Source organism: Pelophylax lessonae (genome assembly GCF_965119305.1).
Source record: "Pelophylax lessonae genome assembly, chromosome: 4".
NCBI lineage: Eukaryota > Metazoa > Chordata > Amphibia > Anura > Ranidae > Pelophylax > Pelophylax lessonae.
Window position 1 is genome coordinate 314,293,188 of NC_138771.1, and position 25,576 is coordinate 314,318,763.

The following is a 25,576-nucleotide window of genomic DNA, read 5'->3' on the forward strand; positions in this document are numbered from 1 at the left end:
CTAGTAGGTTTCTGCCTGCAGCTCCACGCTGTTCAGGACCATTAAACAAATGGGTCTTCGGGCTCTATGGGCCTCTGTGCCCTTGTGAATGAGCCCTGTTGGTGTTAACATTTCTAATAAAAACATAAGAGATCAGTAAACCAAGCTTATATCTCAGGACCATTAAACAAATGTGTCTTCAGGCTGTATGGGCCTCTGTGCCCTTGTGAATGAACCCTGTTAGTGTTAACATTTCTAATAAAAACATAGGAGATCAGTAAAACCAAGCTTATATCCAGATTAACCACTTAAGCCGCGAAAGATTTTACCCCCTTCCTGACCAGGGGGTATTTTGTGATTCGGCACTGCGTGAATTTAACGGACAATTGCGCGGTCGTGCGACGCTGTACCTAAACAAATTTGACGTCCTTTTTTTCCCACAAACAGAGCTTTCTTTTGGTGGTATTTGATCACCTGTGCGATTTTTTGATCATGCGCTATAAACAAAAAAAAAAGAGCGTCAATTTTTGCAAAAATAACAATATTTTTCACTTTTTTTTATATGAAATTCCCCCCCAAAAAAATGTAAAAGTCAAAATTTTTTAACATTTTAGGCCAATTTGTTTTATGCTACATATTTTTGGTAAAAAAAAAAAAAAAAAAAAAAAAAAAAAAATCGCAAAAGCGTATTTTGATTGGTTTGCGCAAATGTTATTGCGTTTACTAACTAAGGGAAAGATTTTTGTCATTTTTGTTGGTTTTTTTTTTAATACGTAATGGCGGCGATCTGCAATTTTTTTTGCGGGACTGCGACATTGCGGCGGACAGATCAGACCCTTGACTGACATTTTTGACACTTTTGGGGTTACCAGTGACATTACTACAGTAATCAGTGCTATACATATGCACTGTTACTGTAAAATGACACTGGCAGTGAAGGGGTTAACTTTATTTGAGAGGGAGGGGTTGTGTGTGTCCCTAGGGGCGTGATTCTAACTGTGATTGGCTGTGGCTTGAGGTGTAGGAACAGTGATCAACGGCCCTACATAGTAGAACCGTATGATCACCATTCATACACAGGGGAGAATGACAGGCGGCTTGTTTACATCAGCCGCCTGCCTTTCTCCCGCTCTAACGGACGATCCCGAGTGCCCGGTTGGGGGGTCCGTGAGTGAGTGGGAGCGTGCCTCTGGCGGCGCGCGCTCGCTCCCCAGGGCCTCACAGGCTAGTGACGTACCCATACGTCACTTTGCCTGTGAGGGGCTGACCACTGCAGTATATGTACTTGCGGCGGTCGGCAAGTGGTTTTTAAAGAGAAACTACATATGAGACAGTGCACCTGCCAGGAAAACGGTATACAGGTAACAATGGTAAACAACTTCTAATCTGGGAAAACCTTGGAATCTGTGCACCTTTTTCCCCCCCAAACTCCAAACACCCAACTAAGAAGACTATTAAAAAAAATATTCTTACTACTCTGGACCTGGTCTGTGTATCTAGCTAATACATCCGTCCTCTGTCTGCCTAAACTATACAGATGAGTCAATGCTGAGCAAAACAGATGTAGGTGGTTTACTACAGGGACTGCCAAGGTCTGCAATATGACAACAACATGGTCGGTCCAAGGACTGGATTGACTTGTCCTACACCGACAGAATGTTGTGTTGTAGGGGTCTGGAGTTGAAATGGGCAAATGGGACTGCCTTGTATTTAACTACCATTAGTCCAAGGACCCTCATGCAGAAGTGAAGAGTCAAGCAATTCTTCAACTGAAAAGTCTGATTCGGGCAGTGAAAAGCTTGACGTTTCTTCTGAGGAAAGAAAACTCTGGCTTGAGCTCTGTGTCTAGAAGACCCAGATATTTTCAATAATTGAGTTGGTTCCTGTGCTAAAATTTGAAGGTTCAGAACCCAGATTAATCTCTGCAAGGGCTGGTTGGTGGTTGCATTGTCCACCAGCACCATTTTCAACTGTTTTCTTAGAAGGTTGTCCAAACTAGCACATGGCACTGAAATTCACTGTACCTTACGAATGTTTATGGATCTATCTTTTGTTAAAGTGTTCCCTGTTCTTTTAGTGCACTGTATTATTGCCTTCTGCCATTCTCAATAAAGCTTTCTTTTGATAAAAAAAAAAAAAAAATAGGACACGGACAAGTGCCTTGGTAATTACCCAAGTTGTAAAGTCAGGCTGAATAGCAGGGCCACCAACTGAAAGTGCAGGGGACCAAAAGCAAAGTAAAGAACCTGTTTGTGTGCTGAAGAGATGGGGACATGCAGGGATATGTCCTTGATGTCCACAGAGACCCGAAATTCTCCTCCATATAAGGAGCCTATAACAGACCTGGTGAATTCCATTACGATTTTCTGGGCCGAAGGGTAGACAATAGGGCATTGAGAATCCCTTTTAGTTTGGGAACTGTAACCAGTTCCCAAATTAGTGTCTGGAACCTCAAAGGTCACAAAACAGGCAGCAATGGAACGGTTAGTGGAGTATGAGCTAATGACACCCAGTACAGCCAGACTGGCCATTCTGTGTCTAGGATCAGACAAGTGGTACCGCAAGGCAGACGGCAACAAAGCTCAGGGTACAAGGCTACTGCATCGTAAAATTCCATCGGCAAAGTTTATATGGCATGTTGTGAAATGGCTTAGCTCGCAGGTAAACTAAAACATTTTGGTCTGAGTTTCTTAACGCAAAACCAAAACTCTACACATAATTAAAAAATCCTGATTTGACAGGGCTACATTAATAGAAAGAATATATCCGAATGTTGAAGAAAAAAAAAAATCAAGATCAAACATGATTAGGTTATAAAGTAAGAATAGCTCATTAGCCACAATAAATGTCTTAAAGTAGAACTTTAGGCAAAACCTTTTTTTTTTTTTTTTCATTTTGGATAGAGTAAGGGAGGGTTCTAACCCCTTTCAGTTTATGTTTGCCATCTGTGTCCCATTGGGGATATCTCCCTTCACTTCCTGTCCCATAGCAAAAAACAGGAAGCAAGAGGAAATCGCTGCAAATTAACCACTTGCCGACCGGTCACGTTGACCGTACTGCGGCAAAGTGGTTCGTTATCGTCCAGCGACGTAGTACTACGTCGCTGGACTCCTCCCCCTGTAGGCGGCGTTCGCGTGCCGCCGGAGGCGAGCTCCCGCTGTTTTCATTCATAGCGGGAGTCGGGCCAGGGGAGGAGCGGCGGTGATCGCCGGCGCTCTTCCCCGATCGTCGGGGAATCTAGTTTGGAGATCCGCCCGCCTGTGTAAACAGAGCGGGCGGATCTCCTAAGTGACAGGGAGTGACAGATTGCAATGTTCAGCATAGCTGAACATGCGATCTGTCCTTGTGTCACTCAGTCACCTCCCCCCCCACACGTCAGTAAGCACCAGGCATACATTAACCCCTCCCTCTCCAATAAAATTAACCCCTTCAGTGCCAGTGTCATTTTTACAGTAACAGTGCATATATATAGCACTGATTACTGCAGTAATGTCACTGGTAACCCCAAAAGTGTCAAAAATGTCAGTCAAGGGTCTGATCTGTCCACCGCAATGTCGCAGTCCCGCAAAAAAAAAAAAAAAAAAAAAATCGCAGATCGCCGCCATTACTCGTTAAAAAAAAAAAAAAAACACCAAAAATGACAGAAATCTTTCCCTTAGTCAAATCAACACACCTCAGGAAGTGCCGTCATGGCTAACAGAAGACAGACTTAGAACTAAACTTGAGAAACTTAACATAAATAAATCACCGGGACCGGATGGCTTGCACCCGAGAGTTCTTAAAGAGCTCAGCCAGGTGATTGCCAGAGCGTTATTCTTGATCTTTAAGGATAGTTTACAGACAGGTATGGTGCCAGCAGATTGGAAAAAGGCCAACGTAGTACCAATATTTAAAAAGGGGCCGAGGTGTATCCCGGGTAACTATAGACCTGTCAGCCTAACATCTGTAGTCTGCAAGATTTTGGAGGGGATGTTAAGGGACCACATACAAGACTTTAGTAATGAAAACAATATAATTAGTAGTAATCAGCATGAATTTATGAAAAATCGTTCTTGCCAAACCAATCTATTAACCTTCTACGATGAAGTGAGCTGCCATCTAGATAAAGGTAAGCCAGTGGATGTGGTTTATCTGGACTTTGCAAAGGCTTTTGACACCGTTCCCCACAAACGCTTACTGTACAAACTAAGGAAGGTAGGTATGGACCATAAGGTGAGTACCTGGATAGAGAACTGGCTCCAGGGGAGAGTCCAGAGGGTGGTGATTAATGGGGAGTACTCGGATTGGGCGGGGGTGGAAAGTGGGGTCCCCCAGGGTTCTGTCCTGGGGCCAATCCTGTTTAATTTATTCATAAATGATCTAGAGGAGGGGATATCTAGTACAATCTCAGTATTTGCGGACGATACTAAACTAAGCATGCCAATATCTTCTATACAGGATGTGGAAACCTAACAAGCGGACCTAAACAAAATAATGGGGTGGGCAACTACATGGCAGATGAGGTTTGATGTTGATAAATGTAAAGTAATGTACTTGGGGGCCAGAAACCAGAAAGCAAGCTACTCACTAGGGGGGGAACCTTGGGGGTACTGGTAGACAACAGGCTTGGCAGTGGCATGCAATGCCAAGCAGCTGCAAGCAAAGCCAACAGAATATTGGGATGTATAAAAAAGGGGATTCACTCCAGAAATAAAGAGATTATTCTCCCGCTCTACAAGACTCTGGTCCGGCCACATCTGGAGTATGCTGTCCAGTTCTGGGCACCGGTCCTCAGGAAGGATGTGCTGGAATTGGAAAGAGTCCAGAGAAGGGCAACAAAAATAATTAGGGGAATGGAGGACATCTGCTATGAGGAAAGACTACAAGCACTGAACCTATTCTCTCTAGAGAAGAGACGATTGAGGGGGGATATGATATCAATGTACAAATACTGTACTGGCGACCCTAGCATAAGGAACAAACTATTCAGAGTAAGGAAATACAACAAGACACGTGGCCACTCACTAAAACTAGAGGAAAGGCGGTTTAACCTTAAAATGCGTAAGGGGTTCTTCACTGTAAGGGCGGTAAGGATGTGGAATTCTCTTCCACAAGCAGTCGTATCAGCAGGGAGCATTGATAGTTTCAAAAAACTATTAGATGGGCACCTTAAAGACCACAACATACAGGGGTATACAATGTACGGTTAAAAGCAAACACACACACACATCATAGGTTGAACTGGATGGACTGATGTCTTTTTTCAACCTCACTAACTATGTAACTATGTAACTAGTTAGTAAACGCAATAACTTTTGCGCAAACCAATCAAAATACGCTTATTGTGATTTTTTTTACCAAACATAGGTAGCAGAAAACAAATTGGCCAAAAATTTAAAAAATTTTTGATTTTTACATTTTTTTGGGGGAATTTCATATAAAAAAATGTTAAAAATAGTTATTTTTTTCAAAATAAACTCTTTTTTGGTTTATAGCGCAAAAAGTAAAAATCGCAAAGGTGATCAAATACCACCAAAAGAAAGCTCTGTTTGTGGGAAAAAAAGGACGTAAATTTTGTTTGGGTATGATGTTGCACGACCGCACAATTGTCATAATAAGGTTGCACAGCGCCGAATCGCAAAAAGTGGCCTTGACGTAAGACCGCAAAATCCTCCGGTGGTAAAGTGGTCAAAGGAATTCCTTGGGGACCCCCAGGTCACCAGAACGAGTGTCTCAATTGGAACATTTCTCCTCTATTACTTTTCTAGGGACAACCCAATAATGTGGGATTTTCTTTCACTTTCTATAAGGATAAACAAGACAAATAGAGAGGGTGAATATCCCTTAGGAGGACACAGACAGCAAAAAAAAAAAAACGGACGGGTGTTCTAATGCATCTCCATTCTATCTAGAACTAAAGAAAAAAGTTTTGTCTTTAGTTGTGGTGATTTTACGATAATATAATAAATATTCAGCTGTAGTGCATGAGCATAGGAAAATATCAATACAATTAGAAAACTGATTCTGAGGGAGGGCTTACTGAACGACCATGAAACACGCCCCCTCATCCGTTCCTAAAAAAAATGGTTGCAGCTGCAGCTTAGGAGCCATTGATTGATCACCAAAAGGACACATCCATGCTGAGAGTCACTCTGAGGGCCAGTGATTCTGTAAGAATACTGCTACACTGAATCGGCTGAAACAGTGGATTTTCACCCTCTGAACATACATCCCTTCAATCCACCCCTCCTTCCCTCTGCTTCATGAATAGCACTGTCTTTTTTTATTCCATTTTTTTTTTTGTGAAATATGTGCGGTCCAGCCCCCCCATGCATGTCACTCACCTAGACGGATGACATGCACAGTGCTCGTTGTACGTCACATTTCCCAGAAGGCATAGCGCTTCATACAGGAAGGAAGAATGGAGGCAAACCTAGCGCCATATCATCGGAAGGCACACCAGCTGAGCCTGGAAGAGCCAGCAGGTCCCTCGATGATGTCACAAGCAACATGGCAGCGCAGGACTGAGCGGCAGAAGACAAGAGGATCTCAGCAGGACAACCTCTGGGTGGGTATGTCAAATGTGCCCAACGGATCACCCAGTAAGCGGAGTTAAACAAAAAATCTATTTTACTGTTGCAATTATGGTCTATTTAGTTATACTTTTTCCTGTAAATATATTGCTTGTATTGTTTTCCTTTTCTTTCATTAACCACTTTACCACTGGATGATTTTATCCCCCTCATAACCAGACCATTTTTGCCATTCAGCACTGTACTATTTTAACTGGCAATTGTGCGGTCATGTAACACTGTACGCAAATGAAATATACATTTTTTTCACACAAATAGAGTTTTCTTTTGGTAGTATTTGATAATCACTGGGTTTTTTTTATTTTATATTATGTAAAAAAAAAAAAGGGAACATTTTGAAGAAAAAATTACTTTCAGCGATAAAATAAATAAATTAATTAAAAAATCTATTTTTTTCATAGATTTAGACTAAAATGTATTTTGCTATATGTCTGTGGTTAAAAAAAAAAAAAAGAATCCCAAAAAGTGTATATTAATTGGTTTGTGTAGAAGTTATAGAGTCTACACACTATGGTATATATATATATATATATATATATATATATATATATATATATATATATATATATATATATATATTGGATTTCATGCAGCTATAAACACTATACTGTTATGGCGGTGATCAGCGACTTTTAGTGTGACTGTGATAGCGTGGTGGGCAATCTGGTACTAACAGACACTGGCTGACTTCCCTAGTGACACTAATACAGTGATCAGTGATACTACTGTACTAATGACACTGGCTGGGAAGGGGTAAACACCTATGGGCAGTCAAGGGGTAAACTGTGCGCCTAATGTGTATTGTGTGCTGCTTTTACTAACCAATCTGGCTGTTTTTTCTCCTAGCTTTTCAGAGAGAGGAAACCACCAGATCGCTTTTCTCTGTACACAGAGTTCTGTGTGTTTGATAGGATCACAGCCGATCAGCAGGTTTCAGCCGAGATCATTGACAGAAACCTGCTGCCAAACTTGTGTTGTGTCCAACCACAGCACAGGTCGTTCGGTAGCGCGAGCATGCGCGCCCCAAACTGAGAAACAAGCTAGCAACATACATGTACATTGTTGACCCTGTGCCTGCCGCCCGCTCGCAGTATATTTACTGTAAGCGATTGGCAGGTGGTTCAGTACTGTCAAAATCATTAAGCCTCATCTCTAAATAAGAACTAAAATAATGATGGATCGTTGACGAGCATTACCATATATTTTAACATCTGACATATGCCTTTTTGGCATGGCAGCATGTATTACCGACGTTCAAGTCAGAATTGCTACTAAAGATACTGTAAAAGGTGCATGTTTCGGGTTAAAAGATAGGAAGGCTAGGTATAGTGATATAAACTTAAAATGGCTTTACTGGAAATGTGGATGCTAAAATCACAGATATTAAATGAAAGGATGTCAGCACATAAGAAATCGAGAAGCTATGCAGAGAAATAATGCAAGAAGTACCTGGGTCAATAGATTGTTGGGACAGAACAAGTGTAGAGAGTGAATATCAAAGACAAGGTTTAGGTAAAGGGATATCATACCTTTTATCTATACATGTTTATGTGCCTCAACAAAAGGTCTTGTGAGGATTTCCCCGGCAGAGTCTGAGCCCTTTTACTACCATTGGGAATACTGCATCTGGTCAAAAGTATAGTTTTCATTTCCATAAAAATTCAATCGAAGAAAAAATAAAAAAGTGTACATTTCAGACTGTTAATTTTGGCAATCGAATTTTGATTTAGTTTTAGTTATAGTCATCTGACTAAAATGCCAATTTAGGTTTAGTCCCATTTTAGTCGACTAAAATCTCCAGTACATTTTAGTCGAATAAAATAATTTTAGTCAACTAAAATCAAATGTGTTTAGTTAAATTATAATGCATTATTTAAGCATTTCTATAGAATTTCCAATCTCATTATATACTCCTGGAGTAAAACAATCTAATATGTTATTATTTATGGTATTAGGATTTGAACAAACTCACAGATACAGATTTAGCCACTCTGGACGGTGGTCTGAGGAGGCCTGTAATGCTGCACAGTGCTGAATTGTGGTCTCAGGTCTGAGGGATGGCCTGTAATGCACAGTGCTCTGGATGCCACCATGCCGGTGGTCACTGGTCAGAGAAGGCCTGTAATGCTGCACAGTGCTGGATGGTGGTCCCAGGTCTGAGGGATGGCCTGTAATGCACAGTGCTCTGGATGCCACCATGCCGGTGGTCACTGGTCAGAGAAGGCCTGTAATGCTGCACAGTGCTGGATGGTGGTCCCAGGTCTGAGGGATGGCCTGTAATGCACAGTGTTAAACGTCTCTGCCTCACATTTTCGTCCCGTAGTCGTTTGTTAACTAAAAAGGATTTGATTTTCGTCATAGATTTCATCAGTCGATGAAAATGTTCTGTACGTTTCGATTAGTTTTTGTCACTGTAAAAACGCCGCTGACGAAAACTTTGACGAAAACATTTTCATTGACGAAATTAACACTGATTTCCGAGAGAACTGTGATATGTAAATCGTAACCAGAAGCAAATATTATTTAAGCTTTTATTGATGATTTGTTATAAAAAGTGGACTACAGTTTATGGTAATAGAAAAATATACTGCATATTCATCGCATCCATCTACAGTGCCTTGCAAAAGTATTCACCCCCTTGACTTTTTACCTATTTTGTTACATTACAGCCTTAAATTCAATGTTTTGTTAATCTGAATTTTATGTGGTGGATCAGAACACAATAGTCTAAGTTGGTGAAGTGGAATCAGAAAAATACATACATAAAACTATTTTTTAGAAATAGAAAACCGAAAATTGGCATGTGCGTATGTATTCATCCGCTTTGTTATGAAGCCCATAAAATCTCTGGTGCAACCAATTACCTTCACAAGTCACATAATTAGTGAAATGATGCCAACCTGTGTGCAATCTAAGTGTCACATGATCGGTCATTACATATACACCCCTTTTTTGAAAGGCCCCAGAGGCTGCAACACCTAAGCAAGAGGCACCACTAACCAAACACTGCCATGAAGACCAAGGAACTCTCCAAACAAGTAAGGGACAATGTTGTTGATAAGTAAAAGTCAGGGTTAGGTTATAGAAAAAAAATCCAAATCTTTGATGATCCCCAGGAGCATCATCAAATCTATCATAACCAAATGGAAAGAACATGGCACAACAGCAAACCTGCCAAGAGATGGCCGCCCACCAAAACTCACAGACTGGGCAAGGAGGGCATTAATCAGAGAGGCAGCACAGAGACCGAAGGTAACCCTGGGGGAGCTACAGAGTTCCACAGCAGAGACTGGAGTATCTGTACATAGGATGACACTAAGCCAGACGCTTCATAGAGTTGGGTTTTATGGCAGAGTGGCCAGAAGAAAGCCATTACTTTCAGCAAAAAACAAAATGGCACGTTTTGAGTTTGCGAAAAAGGCATGTGGGAGACTCCCAAAATGTATGGAGGAAGGTGCTCTGGTCTGATGAGACTAAAATTTAACTTTTCGGCTATTAAAGAAAACGCTATGTGTGGTGCAAACCCAACACATCACACCACCCAAAGAACACCATCCCCACAGTGAAACATGGTGGTGGCAGCATCATGCAGTGGGGATGTTTTTCAGCAGCTGGGACTGGGAAACTGATCAGAGTTGAGGGAAAGATGGATGGTGATAAATACAGGAATATTCTTGAGCAAAACCTGTACTACTCTGTGCATGATTTGAGGCTAGGACGGAGGTTCACCTTCCAGCAGGACAATGACCCCAAATACACTGCTAAAAAGCAACACTTGAGTGGTTTAGGGGGGAAACACGTAAATGTGTTGGAATGGCCTAGTCAAAGCCCAGACCTCAATCCAATAGAAAATCTGTGGTCAGACTTAAAAATTGCTGTTCACAAGTGCAAACCATCCAACTTGAAGGAGCTGGAGCAGTTTTGCAAGGAGGAATGGGCAAAAATCCCAGTGGTAAGATGTGGCAAGCTCATAGAGACTCATCCAAAGCAACTTGGAGCTGTGATTGCCGCAAAAGGTGGCTCTACAAAGTATTGACTTTAGGGGGGTGAATAGTTATGTACATTGACTTTTTCTGTTATTTTGTCCTATTTGTTGTTTGCTTCAAAATAAAAAAAAATAAAAAAAACATCTTCAAAGTTGTGGGCATGTTCTGTAAATTAAATTATACAAATCTTCAAACAATCCAAGTTAATTCTAGGTTGTGAGGCAAAACAACATGAAAAATGCCAAGAGGAGTGAATACTTTTGCAAGGCACTGTAAAATAAACAAAATAAGGCAAATATTTTTGTACACATACATTCAAGCGTATTAAACCCAAAATAAACATTTATTATATTGCAGCTTACCAGTTTTTGGATGTGATGGCTTCAAGAGTTATCTTTTTTTAGGCATTCGTTTATTTTCACCTGGTGATCCTGTCAGTAAGCCCGCATTCACACTACCGCGGCACGACTCTGTACTACTTCGGGGGCGACTTGTGAAGTCCCGTGCACCGCGACTTCGGCGCGATTTGCACGGACTTCATATAATGAATGTCTATGCAAGTCGCTCCGAGGTCGCCCTGAAGTAGTACAGGACCCTTTTTCTAAGTCGGAGCGACTTGTGTCGCTCCTATTAGAACGGGTCCTGTAGCAGTCAATGGGCCGCGACTTGTCAGGCTGACAAGTCGCCTGACAAGTCGCGTTAGTGTGAATGGACTCTTAGTCTGTTGTTTTTCAACAGAAAATGACTTGTAAGCTACGATATATTACATTTTTGGTTTTGGGTTTAATAACACTTTAAAAATAGTAATTAGAATACTTACATGTGATTTCACTTGTCCTTCAGAGTGACAGGAATAATCCTCCTCCTGAAAATGGCTACAAGAAGCCTTTGACCTCTTGCTTGGAACAGGCTGTATGTCTGAACTATCAGTCTCTTCTGAAGGTTCTATCTCACTCTGTTGTGGCTTCTGCTGGTCACCACCTTCTATAATCTCCTCCGTATCTTCCTGGCTGAGGCTGCCCTGGTTGTCTTTTGCATGGTCACTGCTTTCTGATGAAGCAGTTAGATCAATAGGTTCGCCATATTCGGTTTTCTTTAAGAGCTGTCGCTGAGATTTTTTTAAACTTTTCTCATACACCTCCAGCTGACAAAGTATGACTTGAGTATATGCATTAGGATCCTCACCATTTGGACAGAAAGGTATACCCCAGTAGTAGTGGACACTACTGTCATTTTGTTGTTTTTTGGCAAATGTATCAGCAGAACTTTGACTATGCTTAGAAAAAGCATCCCTATTATTTCCAATGTCTGACCCCTGCAAACAAACGCTGGCACTATGAAATGAACTTGTACCTTCTGTGAGTTCTGACTTATTTGAAGTGGATATCAAAGAGGAATCCAAATGTGTACTTTCTGAACAATGTAAAGAGTGACCCTCTATTTCATCTGGTAATTTTACAGTACTTGGGCTTACGTCCTGAAATAATCTGCAGGGTAAAATTTTACGCACATATGGAGACTTTACTGGAAAAACAGGACTTAAAGGAGTTTTGGAAGGTGACATGTAGTCAAAGTCATTTCTACTTGGAGACAAAGAAGATGCTTTGCAGCTTTCTGTGCATGGTAAAGGATCTTTGCAGTTCGGAGACAAAATAACACTGGAACTTTCCACTATGTCTTGACTTAAACGTTTCAAAAGCACCTTGGGGTTTTGTGGAGAGTCTGGACCTGAACACGGAGACTGCTGTGACAAATGTTCTTTATGCTGTTCATCTAAAGCCATGTCCTCTTCACTAGAAGATACCTCCTTTGTTAAATCATGAATTGGTGATCTCTCAGGACTTTTACAACTCTGAAAAAAAATAAAAAATACAGACAGTTTATTTATAGGTTATCAAAAATGTCATTACAGACATATAAACTTTAATTCCAGTCAGACAGAGCAATTTTCTTTCCTGTAACCACAGGTTGCAGGAAAGAAAATTCATCAATTCCCCCATCGCTACAGTCAGTGTTTATAAGGGAATCCCTCCCGCGAAGCCATTGTGTTCTCTCGGTGGGGGGGCAGCGGAAGAGTGACCCTCTATTTCATCTGGTAATTTTACAGTACTTGGGCTTACGTCCTGAAATAATCTGCAGGGTAAAATTTTACGCACATATGGAGACTTTACTGGAAAAAAAGGACTTAAAGGAGTTTTGGAAGGTGACATGTAGTCAAAGTCATTTCTACTTGGAGACAAAGAAGATGCTTTGCAGCTTTCTGTGCATGGTAAAGGATCTTTGCAGTTCGGAGACAAAATAACACTGGAACTTTCCACTATGTCTTGACTTAAACGTTTCAAAAGCACCTTGGGGTTTTGTGGAGAGTCTGGACCTGAAAACGGAGACTGCTGTGACAAATGTTCTTTATGCTGTTCATCTAAAGCCATGTCCTCTTCACTAGAAGATACCTCCTTTGTTAAATCATGAATTGGTGATCTCTCAGGACTTTTACAACTCTGAAAAAAAATAGACAGTTTATTTATAGGCTATCAAAAATGTAATTACAGACATATAAACTTTAATTCCAGTCAGACAGAGCAATTTTCTTTCCTGTAACCACAGGTTGCAGGAAAGAAAATCGCTCAATTCCCCCATCGATAAAGTCAGTGTTTATAAGGGAATCCCTCCCGCTAAGCCATTGTGTTCTCTCGGTGGGGGGGCAGCGGAAGACGCCCCCGCCAGGAGAAAACAGTGATTATTGGTAGTGGCTTTAACAGCTGCTGGCAATAATCGCATGGAAAATCCAACAGGCTGGTTGTACTCAAGTTGTCGATCATCAACTTGGGTACAGTTAGCCTGCCTATACATGGTTTGAATCTCAGTCGGTTCCCGCTGAACCAGCTGAGATTTGAAACGTCTATAGCCAGCTTTAGACAGGGTTCTCAATTCAACTAATGCGTTTCTAATTAAACCAATAATTAAAAAAAAAAAAAAAACATTAAAAAAACAGAATCTTCTCGCCAGCAATATGACCCGTAAAGCAAGAGATCACTCAGTCCTGTATTGGGTGAGCTAATAGTATATCTTTAACAACTTTAGAGGCAAAATTTGCAAACATCATTTGCCCTATATAAGAACTTTAATACATTTCACTGAATGATCGATCCTGCTAGTAAACACAATTTTATGGCTTGTGTCATATCCATAGCCATTATTTTGCTACAGGTTTGAAAAAACTAAAGCTGGCCAAAGATGGAACAATTTTCTTTCCTGCAACCACAGGTTGTAGAAAATAAAATTGCTCGATTCCCCATTAACACATTCAGTATTGATAGGGTAATGCATCCTACAGAGTCATTGTTGTTGGGGGGTCACGAGGAGCTGTCCCTGCTGGAACAACAAAGTGACTATTGCTAGCGGCATTAGCTGCTGGCAATAATCCAATGTAAAAATCTGACAGGCTGGTTGTACCTAAGTTGATTGATCTATCAACTTGGGTACAATCAGCCTGCCTGTACATGATTCTTTTTTTCCAAACAAGTTACTGCCTGTACATGATTCTAATCTCGTCCAGGCCCTACTGAACCAGTTGAGACTCAAACCGTCCATGGCGGGCTTAAGACACACAGGCCAATTTACAGCATTATTTACCTCTAAAATGCAGCTTCTGAGAACTGTTCTGTTACTCTCCCTCTTTCCCAAGCTATACAACCTACTAACTATAGGAGAACACTACCTAAAGATTCCCTATACAAAAAGATAGGAGAGCAGCCATTGCAGGAGTATGCTCAAGAAGATGAACATGTGAGTTAAAAACTACAAAACCCTTCAAGATTGGCTAGTCAAGGGATTTGTATTCCAGTACATATTGGACCCACTTTCTTCTGTCGGAATTGTATAAAGACAAACACTGTATGTATGTTCCACCATAAAAAATAGCTCTGTATAGCACATACTGACTACACAGCACCATTTAAATGCTTTCTGACATAGGCAAGTCCTGTGGCTTATTAAACAGGAGCTTCAGTCATATTACATAATTTCTAAAAGAAACACTCTCATTATCCTTATGGAGCTATCTGTGTTATTATTCACTTCATTTTCAGTAAAGTGCAGTGTTTTCATGTTTGGGTGCTAAATAGCACATACCTGCAGTGTGCTGGCATCCATGCTAAGGGTAGCCGAAGCCCGATGCCACTTACTTCCTGAAATTTGTGCATCTGGCTACCCAGCATGCACATCCGATTCTCACGCATGCCCAGTAAGCACATAGCGTGGGAACTCAATTGTATACAACTTACCAAAGCAACTCCTGATCGCGTAATTTCCAGAAAATGATAGATACAGAAATATCACAAATTATACAGATACAGTAATATCACAATATTAGATGCTTAGGATGCCCAAAGACTACTGGGATTGATGATGCTGATATCACAGGAATCAACAGGACATCTTAATGACGTTGCTCGCCTAGGCAACCGGGACCGGAAGTGCAGCGTAAATGTAAAAGAAAAAAACTAAAAACTTTCAAATAAAAATAAAATTATAATATCCATTAATTAAAGTACTGTGGGTGGCCATTGTGATGGTGATAACTTTAAACACCTACCTTCTCGATAGACAGCAACTGCATCTAAACTGAATTTATCACACATCAACTAAAACCAATAAATACAGGTCCAGAAAAAAATATTCAAACTTTAAAGTCATAATGATATCAGTTCAGTTTTCCTTTATGTGTAACTTATGAGCATGAAATACAGTTCCCATTTGTCTGTTCGTTTGTTATATCACAGATATGCCTTCCTGGAAAATTATTTTTAACAGTCTAATTCTTTGCAGTGTAACAATCTGAGCACTTCAGCTCTATATACAGCTGCATATGTAAAAGAAAAGACCATCTGAGCTTTGCAAAGCACAACAACATTAGATCAGATGTATTGCCATTACTTCTATGGCACCCATTAGTAGGCAAAGGGTTTATTATATAATGTGCCCATAAAGTTAAAATGTAGTCTTAATTTAAAAAGAAAGCTTGCATAAATTTGAGATAAATAGAATATGTAAATATATCATATAAAGTGAAGATGAGTGATTTATTTGCCTTTGAGTTTGAGTCACATAAATGCAATGCAGTAGCTCCATATTGTAAAAGAAATGCAGGTCTCTGGGCATTAGAAGCAGGCAACCAACTAATGCTTGTGATATCACTGTATTTTCTTAAACTACTTGTCCCAGCAGCCCTTGCCGCCAACTCGTGTATTCATGTATGCAAGGCTATTTTTTTTGCAGGTGGAACTACTTATGTAACTACCTAGGCTCATTGTGTGGATCAATTGGCAGAGATTTTTAAAGGCAGGGAAGCCTGCATTACACTGGCAGCAAATGTGGGGTACATCAGAAATGACAAAGTGATATTAAAGTCCAACTCAAAAAGATAAGATATTGCAGTTTACCAATCATTAGATGTGATGGCTGCATTCGTTTTCATTTGTTTATGCTTTATCCCCTCAGTTTTCACCTGGTGATCTGGCCAGTAGCATACCTCCTGTATTTCAGTGCCTGCACTCTGGATGAAGGAGCACAGGGGCACCTTTGGACAGCAGCATTGTCAGTCTGGGGGAGGGGAGTGTTGTGTACTAGCAGATTTTCATACACTAGCAAATTGAAGTCAAACTCCAGTTAATACTTTATAAGCAGTTAGAGCAAACAGCTTTTTTTTTTTTCTTTTGGGATAAAGAGTTTACATCAATAAAAACTGATCACTGTAAACACCCATCAGTGGTAAATGGTTTGTCTCATTCCTGTAACTCACTGCAAGTGGGCTTGTTCTTTTGAAAAACAGACAGACATACTGGCTGGATGACTGGGTGAAAATAAAAGCAAGCCCTTAAAGACAGCAAGACAAAACCTGCATCATCAGCTGAAGAAAAAATAATAGGTTGAATCCAACTTTAAAGGACAGGTTCACCTTGGGATTAAAAAGTCTTTAGCCCCCCCCCCCCCCAAGTAAACCCACTAATCTGTTATAAAGCTAAACCCCTCCCTGTACCCGGGTGCCCAGTTACCTTCTGGTTGCTGCAGCTTCCCAAGTTATTTACACCCTTCGGGGCAGGAATCTAAGACCCTGTTTAGGTCTATGGGAAATGCAGGCAGCGTAGGAAAAAAAAAATCTGCACCTGAAGTGTAAATTTTGCACGAAGCCACCACTATTGGAACCAAGGTAAGCAGGCACCGGTGTGGGTGGGTGGGTGGGTGGTTGTTTTTTTTGTTTTGTTTTTCTAGCAAAGAACAGGTTAGGTAGCAGAGACCACTGCATTGTAGATGACAATATAGGAGTGTTTTCATTCATTCCAGTGCTGGAGAGAAAAGGCCAAGAGCACAGGTTGTCATTAGACAAGTTATATTTTCTGTTGTATCATTCGCTGGAAAAGCAGTATATTTCTTATCAGCTGGAGGATAAATATAACTTTTTAGCACTGCCTGGAGCTTTAAAAACCAAATTACTGTCAAAATAACGGCAAATAAGTACAAGTAATACTGGATTACAGAAGGGTGACCTCCATGCAGCTAAATACACTGTGCTGCTCTTCGGCAACTTTCAAGAAACTACCTACACTAAGGTAAGAAAACCAGGGAATGAATATTCTTTTAATTCGCTATTACCATTAATATTTTCTAGTACAAAGCGAGGGATCAGGGCAGATCTTTTAAAAATTCACAATAATGTCCCTTCTGTTCCATAAAGTGATGTCTCTATATCTGCTCAGAAAAAAAAAAGGATTCTCTATATTTACATGCAGACTCTCCTCAATGGCTTTTCTTAAAAGCTCTTCTTCTTCTTCTTGTCTGTGTTTCACATGATTTGCCTGTTCTTGCTGGCTAATTTTTACTGCAAGGGCCAGCTGCTCCTCCTCAGTCATACCTGGAATAAAATAGTAAACATTGCATCAATAAACTGTAATGCGAGTAACTTCTCTGTGAGCACCTACTGGAAAATGTACTTTTACAAACGGATGTTCAATTAAATAGAACAGCCATAAAACATTAAATCCCAAAGAAAAAAATTGGATTTTTGACTTACCGTAAAAACCATTTCTCTGATGTTCATTGACGGACACAGCTCCTGATATTCATAACCATTGGGTTATATTGCCCCCTACAGGAGTATGACACTAGGCAGAAAATAATTCTGGCTACACCCATGGGCAGTCCCAGGGGGTATACTCCCTCTCTATGCTAAAGCCACTCAGTTTTGTTACAGGCAGTGTCAGGAGAATTATAACTCCACAGAGGGGTGGGTGCTGTGTCCGTGAATGAACATCAGAGATATGGAGTTTACGGCAAGTCAACAATCCCATTTTTTTTCTTTCGTTCATTGATGGACACAGCTCCTGATATTCATGAAACTCCTGTTTTTAACCTACATTGTTAGACAGGTTTATTTGGTTTGTAAGCAGAATGGTGGGTAAGTATTTCAAGCTAGGGACCGGCTGTTTTCCACACACCTTCATTTATCCCCCTTGCTTTTCAATTGACTATATACAGGGATGGAGACACTGAGCAGTGCTCGCCAGTGTCTCGCTTAAAGTCCCAAAATTGCCCATTTCTTGTAGCTCCTGATATTCATAACCATTGCGACATCCCAAAGAAGTGTTAAACATGAGGGATGGGAACAACAAAAAAATTCCCAAGGCTTGCAAACCTGCATTACTGACGCCAGATGACGGAAAGCCCAGGAGGCACTAAGTGCCATAGTAGAGTGCACCTTGACAGGGAAAGGAGGAACCTGACCCTTGATGGAATAGGTCTGAACCACTGTCTGTCTGATCCATCTAGAAATGGTAAAAGAGGACAACCCTTTACGAGGCCCATCTGTGAGCATAAAGAGAGAGTCGGACTTCCTGAAAGACTCAGTAGCTGCCAGGTACACCCTTTTTGCCCAGACCACATCCAAGGCATGCAAGGCAATTTCCTTTGGATGTTTAGGCCTGGGACACAGGGAAGGCATTACAATGTCTTCATTCAAATGAAAATCAGAGACAACCTTTGGAAGGAACGACGGACAGAGGTGAAGAACCACCAGGTAAGGTGAACGACATGATAACGCCAGTTCAGACGTGCTAGCCACCAAAAAGGCCACCTTCTGGGACAGGAAAGCGGTGGAATCTCCCCAAGATTCTCAAAGAGAGGCTTCTAGAAGACCGAAATCAACAAATTGAGGTCCCAAGGCGGCAACAGAGACTGCACTGGAGGAACCAATTGTCGGACACACTGAAGAAAGGTATGCACCAGGGAGTGTGTGGCCAAAGGTCATTGGAAGAAGACCGCCAAAGCCGACACCTGATGGTACTCAAGGCCAATTTCTGTTCAACCCCCCGTTGAAGGAAGGTCAAGATCCAAGCCACTCAGAAGGAGCGAGGAAGAACCCCAAGAGACTCACATCACGCAATGTACGTCTTCCACGTACGATGGTAGATCTTCCTAGAGGTAGATTTCCTAGTTTTTAACAGCATAGGAATCATCAACTCAGATATACCCTTATCCTTCAGTACCTGGCGCTCAACAGCTAAGCTGTCAAAGCTGACGACTGTAAAGCAGGATGAAAGATCAGTCCTTGGGACAGAAGATCCTCCCTAAGAGGAAGCTGCCAAGGAACATTGGCGACTAGCCGCACCAGATTGGCGTACCCAGCCTGGCGAGGCCAGTCCGGAGCCACTAAGATGACCGGAATTCTTTCTGCCTCAATCCTGTGTCAAATCATGACAGAAGCTTGAAAGGAGGGAAGGCGTAAATAAGACTATACTGATCCCACAGGGCCACCAGCGTGTCTGTGGCATCTGCTAGAGGATCCCTTGACCAACCCACAAACCTCTGCACCTTTCTGTTGAGCCGAGACACCAACAGATCAATCTCGGGGGTGCCCGAACGGAGACACAGCTGATGAAACCCATCCAGATGAAGAGACCACTCCCCATTGTCCAACATCTGCCAACTTCCCCCCCTGGGAATGTGTACAGCGGAGAGGGCTGGAATGAACCATTCTGCCCACCTTAGAATGCCGGCAACCTCCAGAGATGACCAGGACACTTCTTGTGCCCCCTTGGTGATTGACATAAGCCACAGCCAAGGCATTGTCAGATTGAATGCACACAGGACAACCCTGAGGAGGATCTGTCCAATGATCCAGACACAGTCTGATCGCTCGAAGTTCCAAGACATTGATCGGGAGACTGGACTCTTCCAACGTCCAGATCCCCTGAGTAGGGCTGCAACTAACGATTATTTTCATAATCGATTAGTTGGCCGATTATTGTTTTGATTAATTGACTAATCAGATAAAAACCTCAAAAAAAAAAAAAAAAAAAAGGTTGGTGTATAATTTAGTTAACATTCTTGAATATTTATATGCAGTGGTAAACCTAAATATCCAGCTATATAGATGGATATTTAATCCTCCCTGAGACAGATATATGTATTAGTAGAGGTTTAAATGTGGTACATTTCAGACTCAGAGATCAATATTTTTAAAAGACCTAAAATACGGTTTTGCTAATTTTCAGACCAGATTGGTATATAATATTCATTCAATTAATAGGCAGGTAGCTTGATACAAGCTCCCTGCACCTGCTGTCACTTATGCTGTCCATACACAAACTACATTTTTTAGAAAATTTTTAAAAATATTCATCCGATTTTCTAACCATTAGCGGGGTCTATTTGTTCGTTGTCAACCACAGTGACAGGAAAATTTTGAAGGAGCAGAAAAGAAAACTTCTCGATAAAACGAATCTTCAAATAGTGTGTGGTTTTTGCTCAGAAGTTATATTTATTTTAAAATTGAATGTTAAAAGCAAGTGGAATTTTCAAACAACACTCATCCATTTAACGAATATACAAATAATTTTTGTACAAATATTTTTTTCCAAAAATCCAATACATGTATGGGCAGCAAAAGACATTTAGTAGCATAATGCTTTTTTTTTAATCACTTGTCATGATGGGGTAAAAAAAAAAAATAGCCCTTTATAGTAAAAAACAGCAGATATCGCTACTGGAAAATAATTATAATTTCCACTGTGAAACTATTATATCTTGTATCATGTGTATGTATATAAACAAATATGCCAAGAAGTTGGGTATGCAGGATATTTTAAGAGTCAGACATGAAGCTATATGAAGGGTGGAAAATAACATTTTTATACTAAAGTAGTACTAAAAGCTGAGACTTTTTTTTTTTTTTTCATGGATATAATAATTTTAAATATAATGCACAATACTAGTAAACGTTTACTTTAAATGTAATTTTAATGCCTTATATTACCTCTATTTTATCGGCCTTCACCTTCTCTGGGTTCAGATGCTGATCTTCCCTGCACAGCGCCCTAAAAGTGATTGTAAACTTTGGATTTTTTTTTCAATCCTGTCATACTTACCCTCTCTGTGTAATGATTTTGCACAGAGCAGCACTGATTTTCCTCTTCTGCCCCCCCCCCACGGAACTTCTGGCCCCTCCTGTCTTTAAAGTGCCCCTAAAGGAAGCAGCAGCAAAGTATAGTACTGTATAGAGTGTCCCTAAAGCAAGGTTTAAAAAAAAAAAAAAAAACTCTGCCTTTAGAATCACTTGGTCCCTACTCTTGCCCAGGACTACATTTCCTATGAGGCATTGCTCCTCACACATTCACAATTTCTCTGATATGTACACAAATAATGCATTCTGTATGCAGGACAACTAATCGGCTGACCGATTAATCGATTACGAAAATAGTTGACAACTATTTTCATAATCGATTAATCTATTAGTTGTTTCAGCCCTACCCCTGAGCAGAATGCTTGCCGAGGACACCTCCCCAGCCGGACAGGCTGCCACCTGTGCTTACCACTGTCCAATACAAGGGAAGAAAGGATTTTCCCTGCCGAAGCTCCGGGGGAATGAAGCCACCATATCAGGAACTCCTTCGTGCCCCGACTCAGCAGGATCGGAATGTCCAGAGAATGCGGAGTCTTGTCCCATTTGGTCAGAATTTTCCTTTGCAGGAACCTCGTATGGAACTGTGCAAACGGAACCGCCACGAAGACACCATCAGGCCCCACACCCTCATGCAAGTCCGGAGGGATGACCATTTGTTGGACAGCAGGAGGTGAACTGCAGCCTGCAATTTCTGGAGTTTGTCCAGAGGAAGGAGCACTCTGGCTAAGGCCGAGTCCAGAGTCAGACCCAGATAGTCAAGCTTTGTGGACGGAACCAGGGCAGACTTCTGAAAATTCAGAATACAGCCAAACTCTCGCAGAGTTTGTATTGTGATCTCCAGGTTCTCCACCAGAGCAGAAGGAGACTCCGCTCGCAGAAGAAAACCATCCAAATAGTCCAGTACCCCAATCCCCCGCTGACGTAGCAAAGCTAGCACCTGGGCTAACACTTTTGTTAAGACCCGAGGAGCAGATGCGAGACCAAAGGGTAACGCCACAAACTGATAATGCTCCTCTCCTACAGCAAAGCGGAGAAAACACTGGTGACTGGCACATATTGCAATGTGAAGGTAGGCATCCTTGATATAGAGGTGAAGAAATCCCCCTGACACAGAGATGCCACCACAGTTCGAATGGACTCCATTCTGAACTTCTGTACCCGCACAAAGCAGTTAAGCGCCCTGAAATCCAGAATTGGAAGCACTTTGCCTTCTTTCCCGGGAACTGTGAACAGGTTTGAGTAAAAACCCTAAAAACGCTGCAAGGTCGGAAGCAGGCCAAACACCCCTTGAAGGAACGGGTCTTGTACGGCCCCAAACAGGCCCTGTAAGCGGTCTGGAGACAGCGCAAGTTGGAAGGAAAAAACCTTGCCGGGGACAAGAGCAAAACTTATCTTGTAGCCGGACCAAATAACTTAGTGGACCCACTTGTCTTGATCCACAGGTCCGGAAACCAGCGAAGACGTCCCCCAACCCCCAGATATGGGTGAGGGCGCACCTTCATGCAGAAGGAGCCTTGTCCATGGGTCTGGAGAAGCCGATCATGGCTTGCCAGACCAGGTTCATTCGGATCCTCCAGAAGAGGCCCTGAAAGGTCAGTTGACCCTGAAGGACGAAAAAACTTCTGAGCTGAGAAGGAATGTCCATGTCTACGACGAGGTTCCTTGCCCTTAGTAGCCTTCGAAAGAAAAGTACTTTATCCCCCCTGAGACCTTTAATGATGTCATCCAGGGTAGCTCCAAACAGGCGTTCTCCTTGAAAAGGCCTTTTTTGAAGTCTGATCCGCAGACCAGCACTTGAGCCAAAAGACACACCAAAGGACCACTATCAAAACAGAGAGGAGAGCCATCAGGGCAGCCACATTCTTTTTTTCAGATCCCCAGAGAGTTCTTTGCCATGAGGTGCCATGTTTAACTTCTAGTGATCAGTATGAGAGTGAGAGCGATAACACCAAATTTAACACACCTGCTCCTTATTCACGCCTGAGACCTTGTAACAAATGGCTAATTGGGCCCAATTTGGACACTTTCACTTGGGGGTGTACTCACTTTTGTTGCCAGGGGTTTAGACATTAATGGCTGTGTGTGGAGTTATTTTGAGGGGGACAGCATATTGACCCCTTTCACACGGAGTGGACAGTATTGCGATCCGCTCCGGCACTTTTTTTTTTCACGGACACGGATGACATTTGTGTCATCCGGTCCGTATATCATCCCATCCGTTTGCGGATCATATACGGACATAATGCATGTCTATGGGATTGCGGATGACACCGCTGACATCCGATTTTGCGTCCTTTCCGTTTTTTAAACGGAAGAAAAAATAGGGTTTTGTTCCAAAAAACGGAACAGAACTGAAAGGACGCAAATAGGATGTCAGCGGATGGTCATCCGCTGACATCCGCAATCCCATTGACATGCATTATGTCTGTATATCGCCCGCAAACGGATGGGGTGATATACGGACATACGGAACGCCCGTGTGAAAGGGGCCTTATACAAGCTGTACACTCACTATTTTACATTGTGGCAAAGTGTAATTTCTTCAGTGTTATCACATGAAAAGGTCTTAATAAAACATTTACAAAAACGTGAGGGGTGTACTCACTTTTGTGAGATACTGTATGTAAAAAAAAAAATGAAATTACAAATGTAATAAAAAACTGGATCAAAAAGTGTCCTATAATCTTGACAGCAATTAGTTCTGGTGAGTTTGCATTTCAGCTATTTGTCGAAGGCGAATATCGCACAGGTGACACCTGAATTTTATTTTCTGCACTTGGCTACTGAGCACAATTTTTTTCGCTTCTCACTTGGATAGACTTTAATGGACACTTTTTGATCCAGTTTTTTATTACATTTGTAATTTCATTTTTGTCACATATACTTTACATAGCAACTGAGCACTTTATTCTTATCCCATCGTTTATTGTTATGGACACTTTATTCATGATTATGGACACATCATTTCATATATGATTATCACTGTGTTACATATAGCGCTGCAATATTTTTTACATTAAGCATTTTCAGTACAGGACGGGGGCCTGTACAACTGTGCAAAACTGAAGGTATTCTAGTGTCCTAAAAGAGCAACAAATAAGCCCTTTAAGCAAGGTTGTATACAGGAGAAGGGCCAAACCACTTGACATGAAGGCCCTTTCCATGTATGCACAGTGTAATATTCCACTCACACATTATTCACATCAGCATTCACTCAACCCACTACTGAACCCAAAAAACGATGGGGCACATTTTCACATTCCCCGAACAGTGGAACGATACGCAAAAAAAAAGTTTGATAAAATCAACCACTGCAATTCAAAAGAGAACAAACCTGCATGTTTTTGGGTCATCCAGCAACTGAAAAATTGCGATAGTAACACAAAAGCACCTTATAACATTTTTCTTCCAAAACACTTACGTGCAATTTTTCGTTTAACTGACAGAGTTTTCCGATGGAGTGCTTTCTTTTTCTGTGAATTACCCTCTTCCTCCAGCTCCTAAAAAAAAAAAAAAAAGCAATCTTTCAATGTTATAAAAGCCTACAGGAGAAAAGGCTATTATTTACGAAGGTCTTTGTCAGGTATAGAAAATAGCATGTTAAAAAAAAAATAACTTTCTGGTAAAATAATATTTAAATGTCACTATGTTTCCATGGTAACCATATCAATTGCATAGTAACAGAACATAATAAAGTGAGAAAAAAGCACACAACATGAAAATGTCATTGTACTGAACGTGGAGGGAGGATAGTACTATTCCAGCATATATACCATTACAGTCCTACTTGCATTCAAAGGAATTTGGACATTAACTATCACAGTACAAGCCTATACAAAACAAATGCACAGTTCTTTTTGCCATACATCTTGCGTGTGCATTATTTTTTGCGTGGCTATTACTGAACATTCAGCTGTCAAACGCGATTCTCAGCAAAATTAATATTCTTTTCAACCGATCTCTCAAATGCTTACAACTTGTTCTGCTTGGACCGGTCAAGGATTTCAATAAGGAGTCTTCAATTACATTGACAGGCAGTGAAGGGACCTCAAAGTACTAGGTCCTAATAATAAAGGATGTCACTCAAGGTTAGAAGGGATTGTAAGCTCAAATGAGCAAGGCCCTCTGATTCCTACTGTATTCAGTTGGATTGTATTTGTACTGTCTGCCTTCATGTGAACCCAAATACCAAAGTTTTGTTTTGTAACTAGGTGTGAAAGTTTTTTTTTTTATATATATATATATATATATATATATATATATATATATATATATATATATATATATATTGGTGTAAATACCATATTTTTCAGCTTGTAACGTGCACCTTAATTTTAAAAAGGAAAATTCAGGAAAAAAATGAAATTTTAAATATTAAAAAAATAACAGTACACAGCCCTCCTTTACATTACACAGCCCCCCTGCTTGCACATTACACAGCCCCTTTTATGATAAAGCCCCCTTTACATTGCACAGCCGACCTTCACTCCCAGGAGACCCCCAGTCTCTTGGGACAGCCCTGCCAGCGTACTCTAAAGTTTAAAAAAAAAAAAAAACAAACACTGTCAGCCCCTTTTCATAGA

General features: G+C 41.1%; 1 protein-coding gene across 1 annotated transcript in view; it reads right to left on the reverse strand.

Annotated features, from left to right (window-relative positions):
- The window catches only part of UIMC1 (ubiquitin interaction motif containing 1), a 212,504-nt gene that overhangs the window by 136,782 nt on the left and 50,146 nt on the right, over positions 1-25,576 (reverse strand). The window contains exons 3-5 of the mRNA XM_082256084.1: positions 24,415-24,493; positions 17,320-17,447; positions 11,358-12,389 (exon numbers count right to left, since the gene is read on the reverse strand). Coding sequence (XP_082112210.1) covers positions 11,358-12,389; positions 17,320-17,447; positions 24,415-24,493 — 1,239 coding nt within the window. The remainder of the gene's footprint in view (positions 1-11,357; positions 12,390-17,319; positions 17,448-24,414; positions 24,494-25,576) is intronic.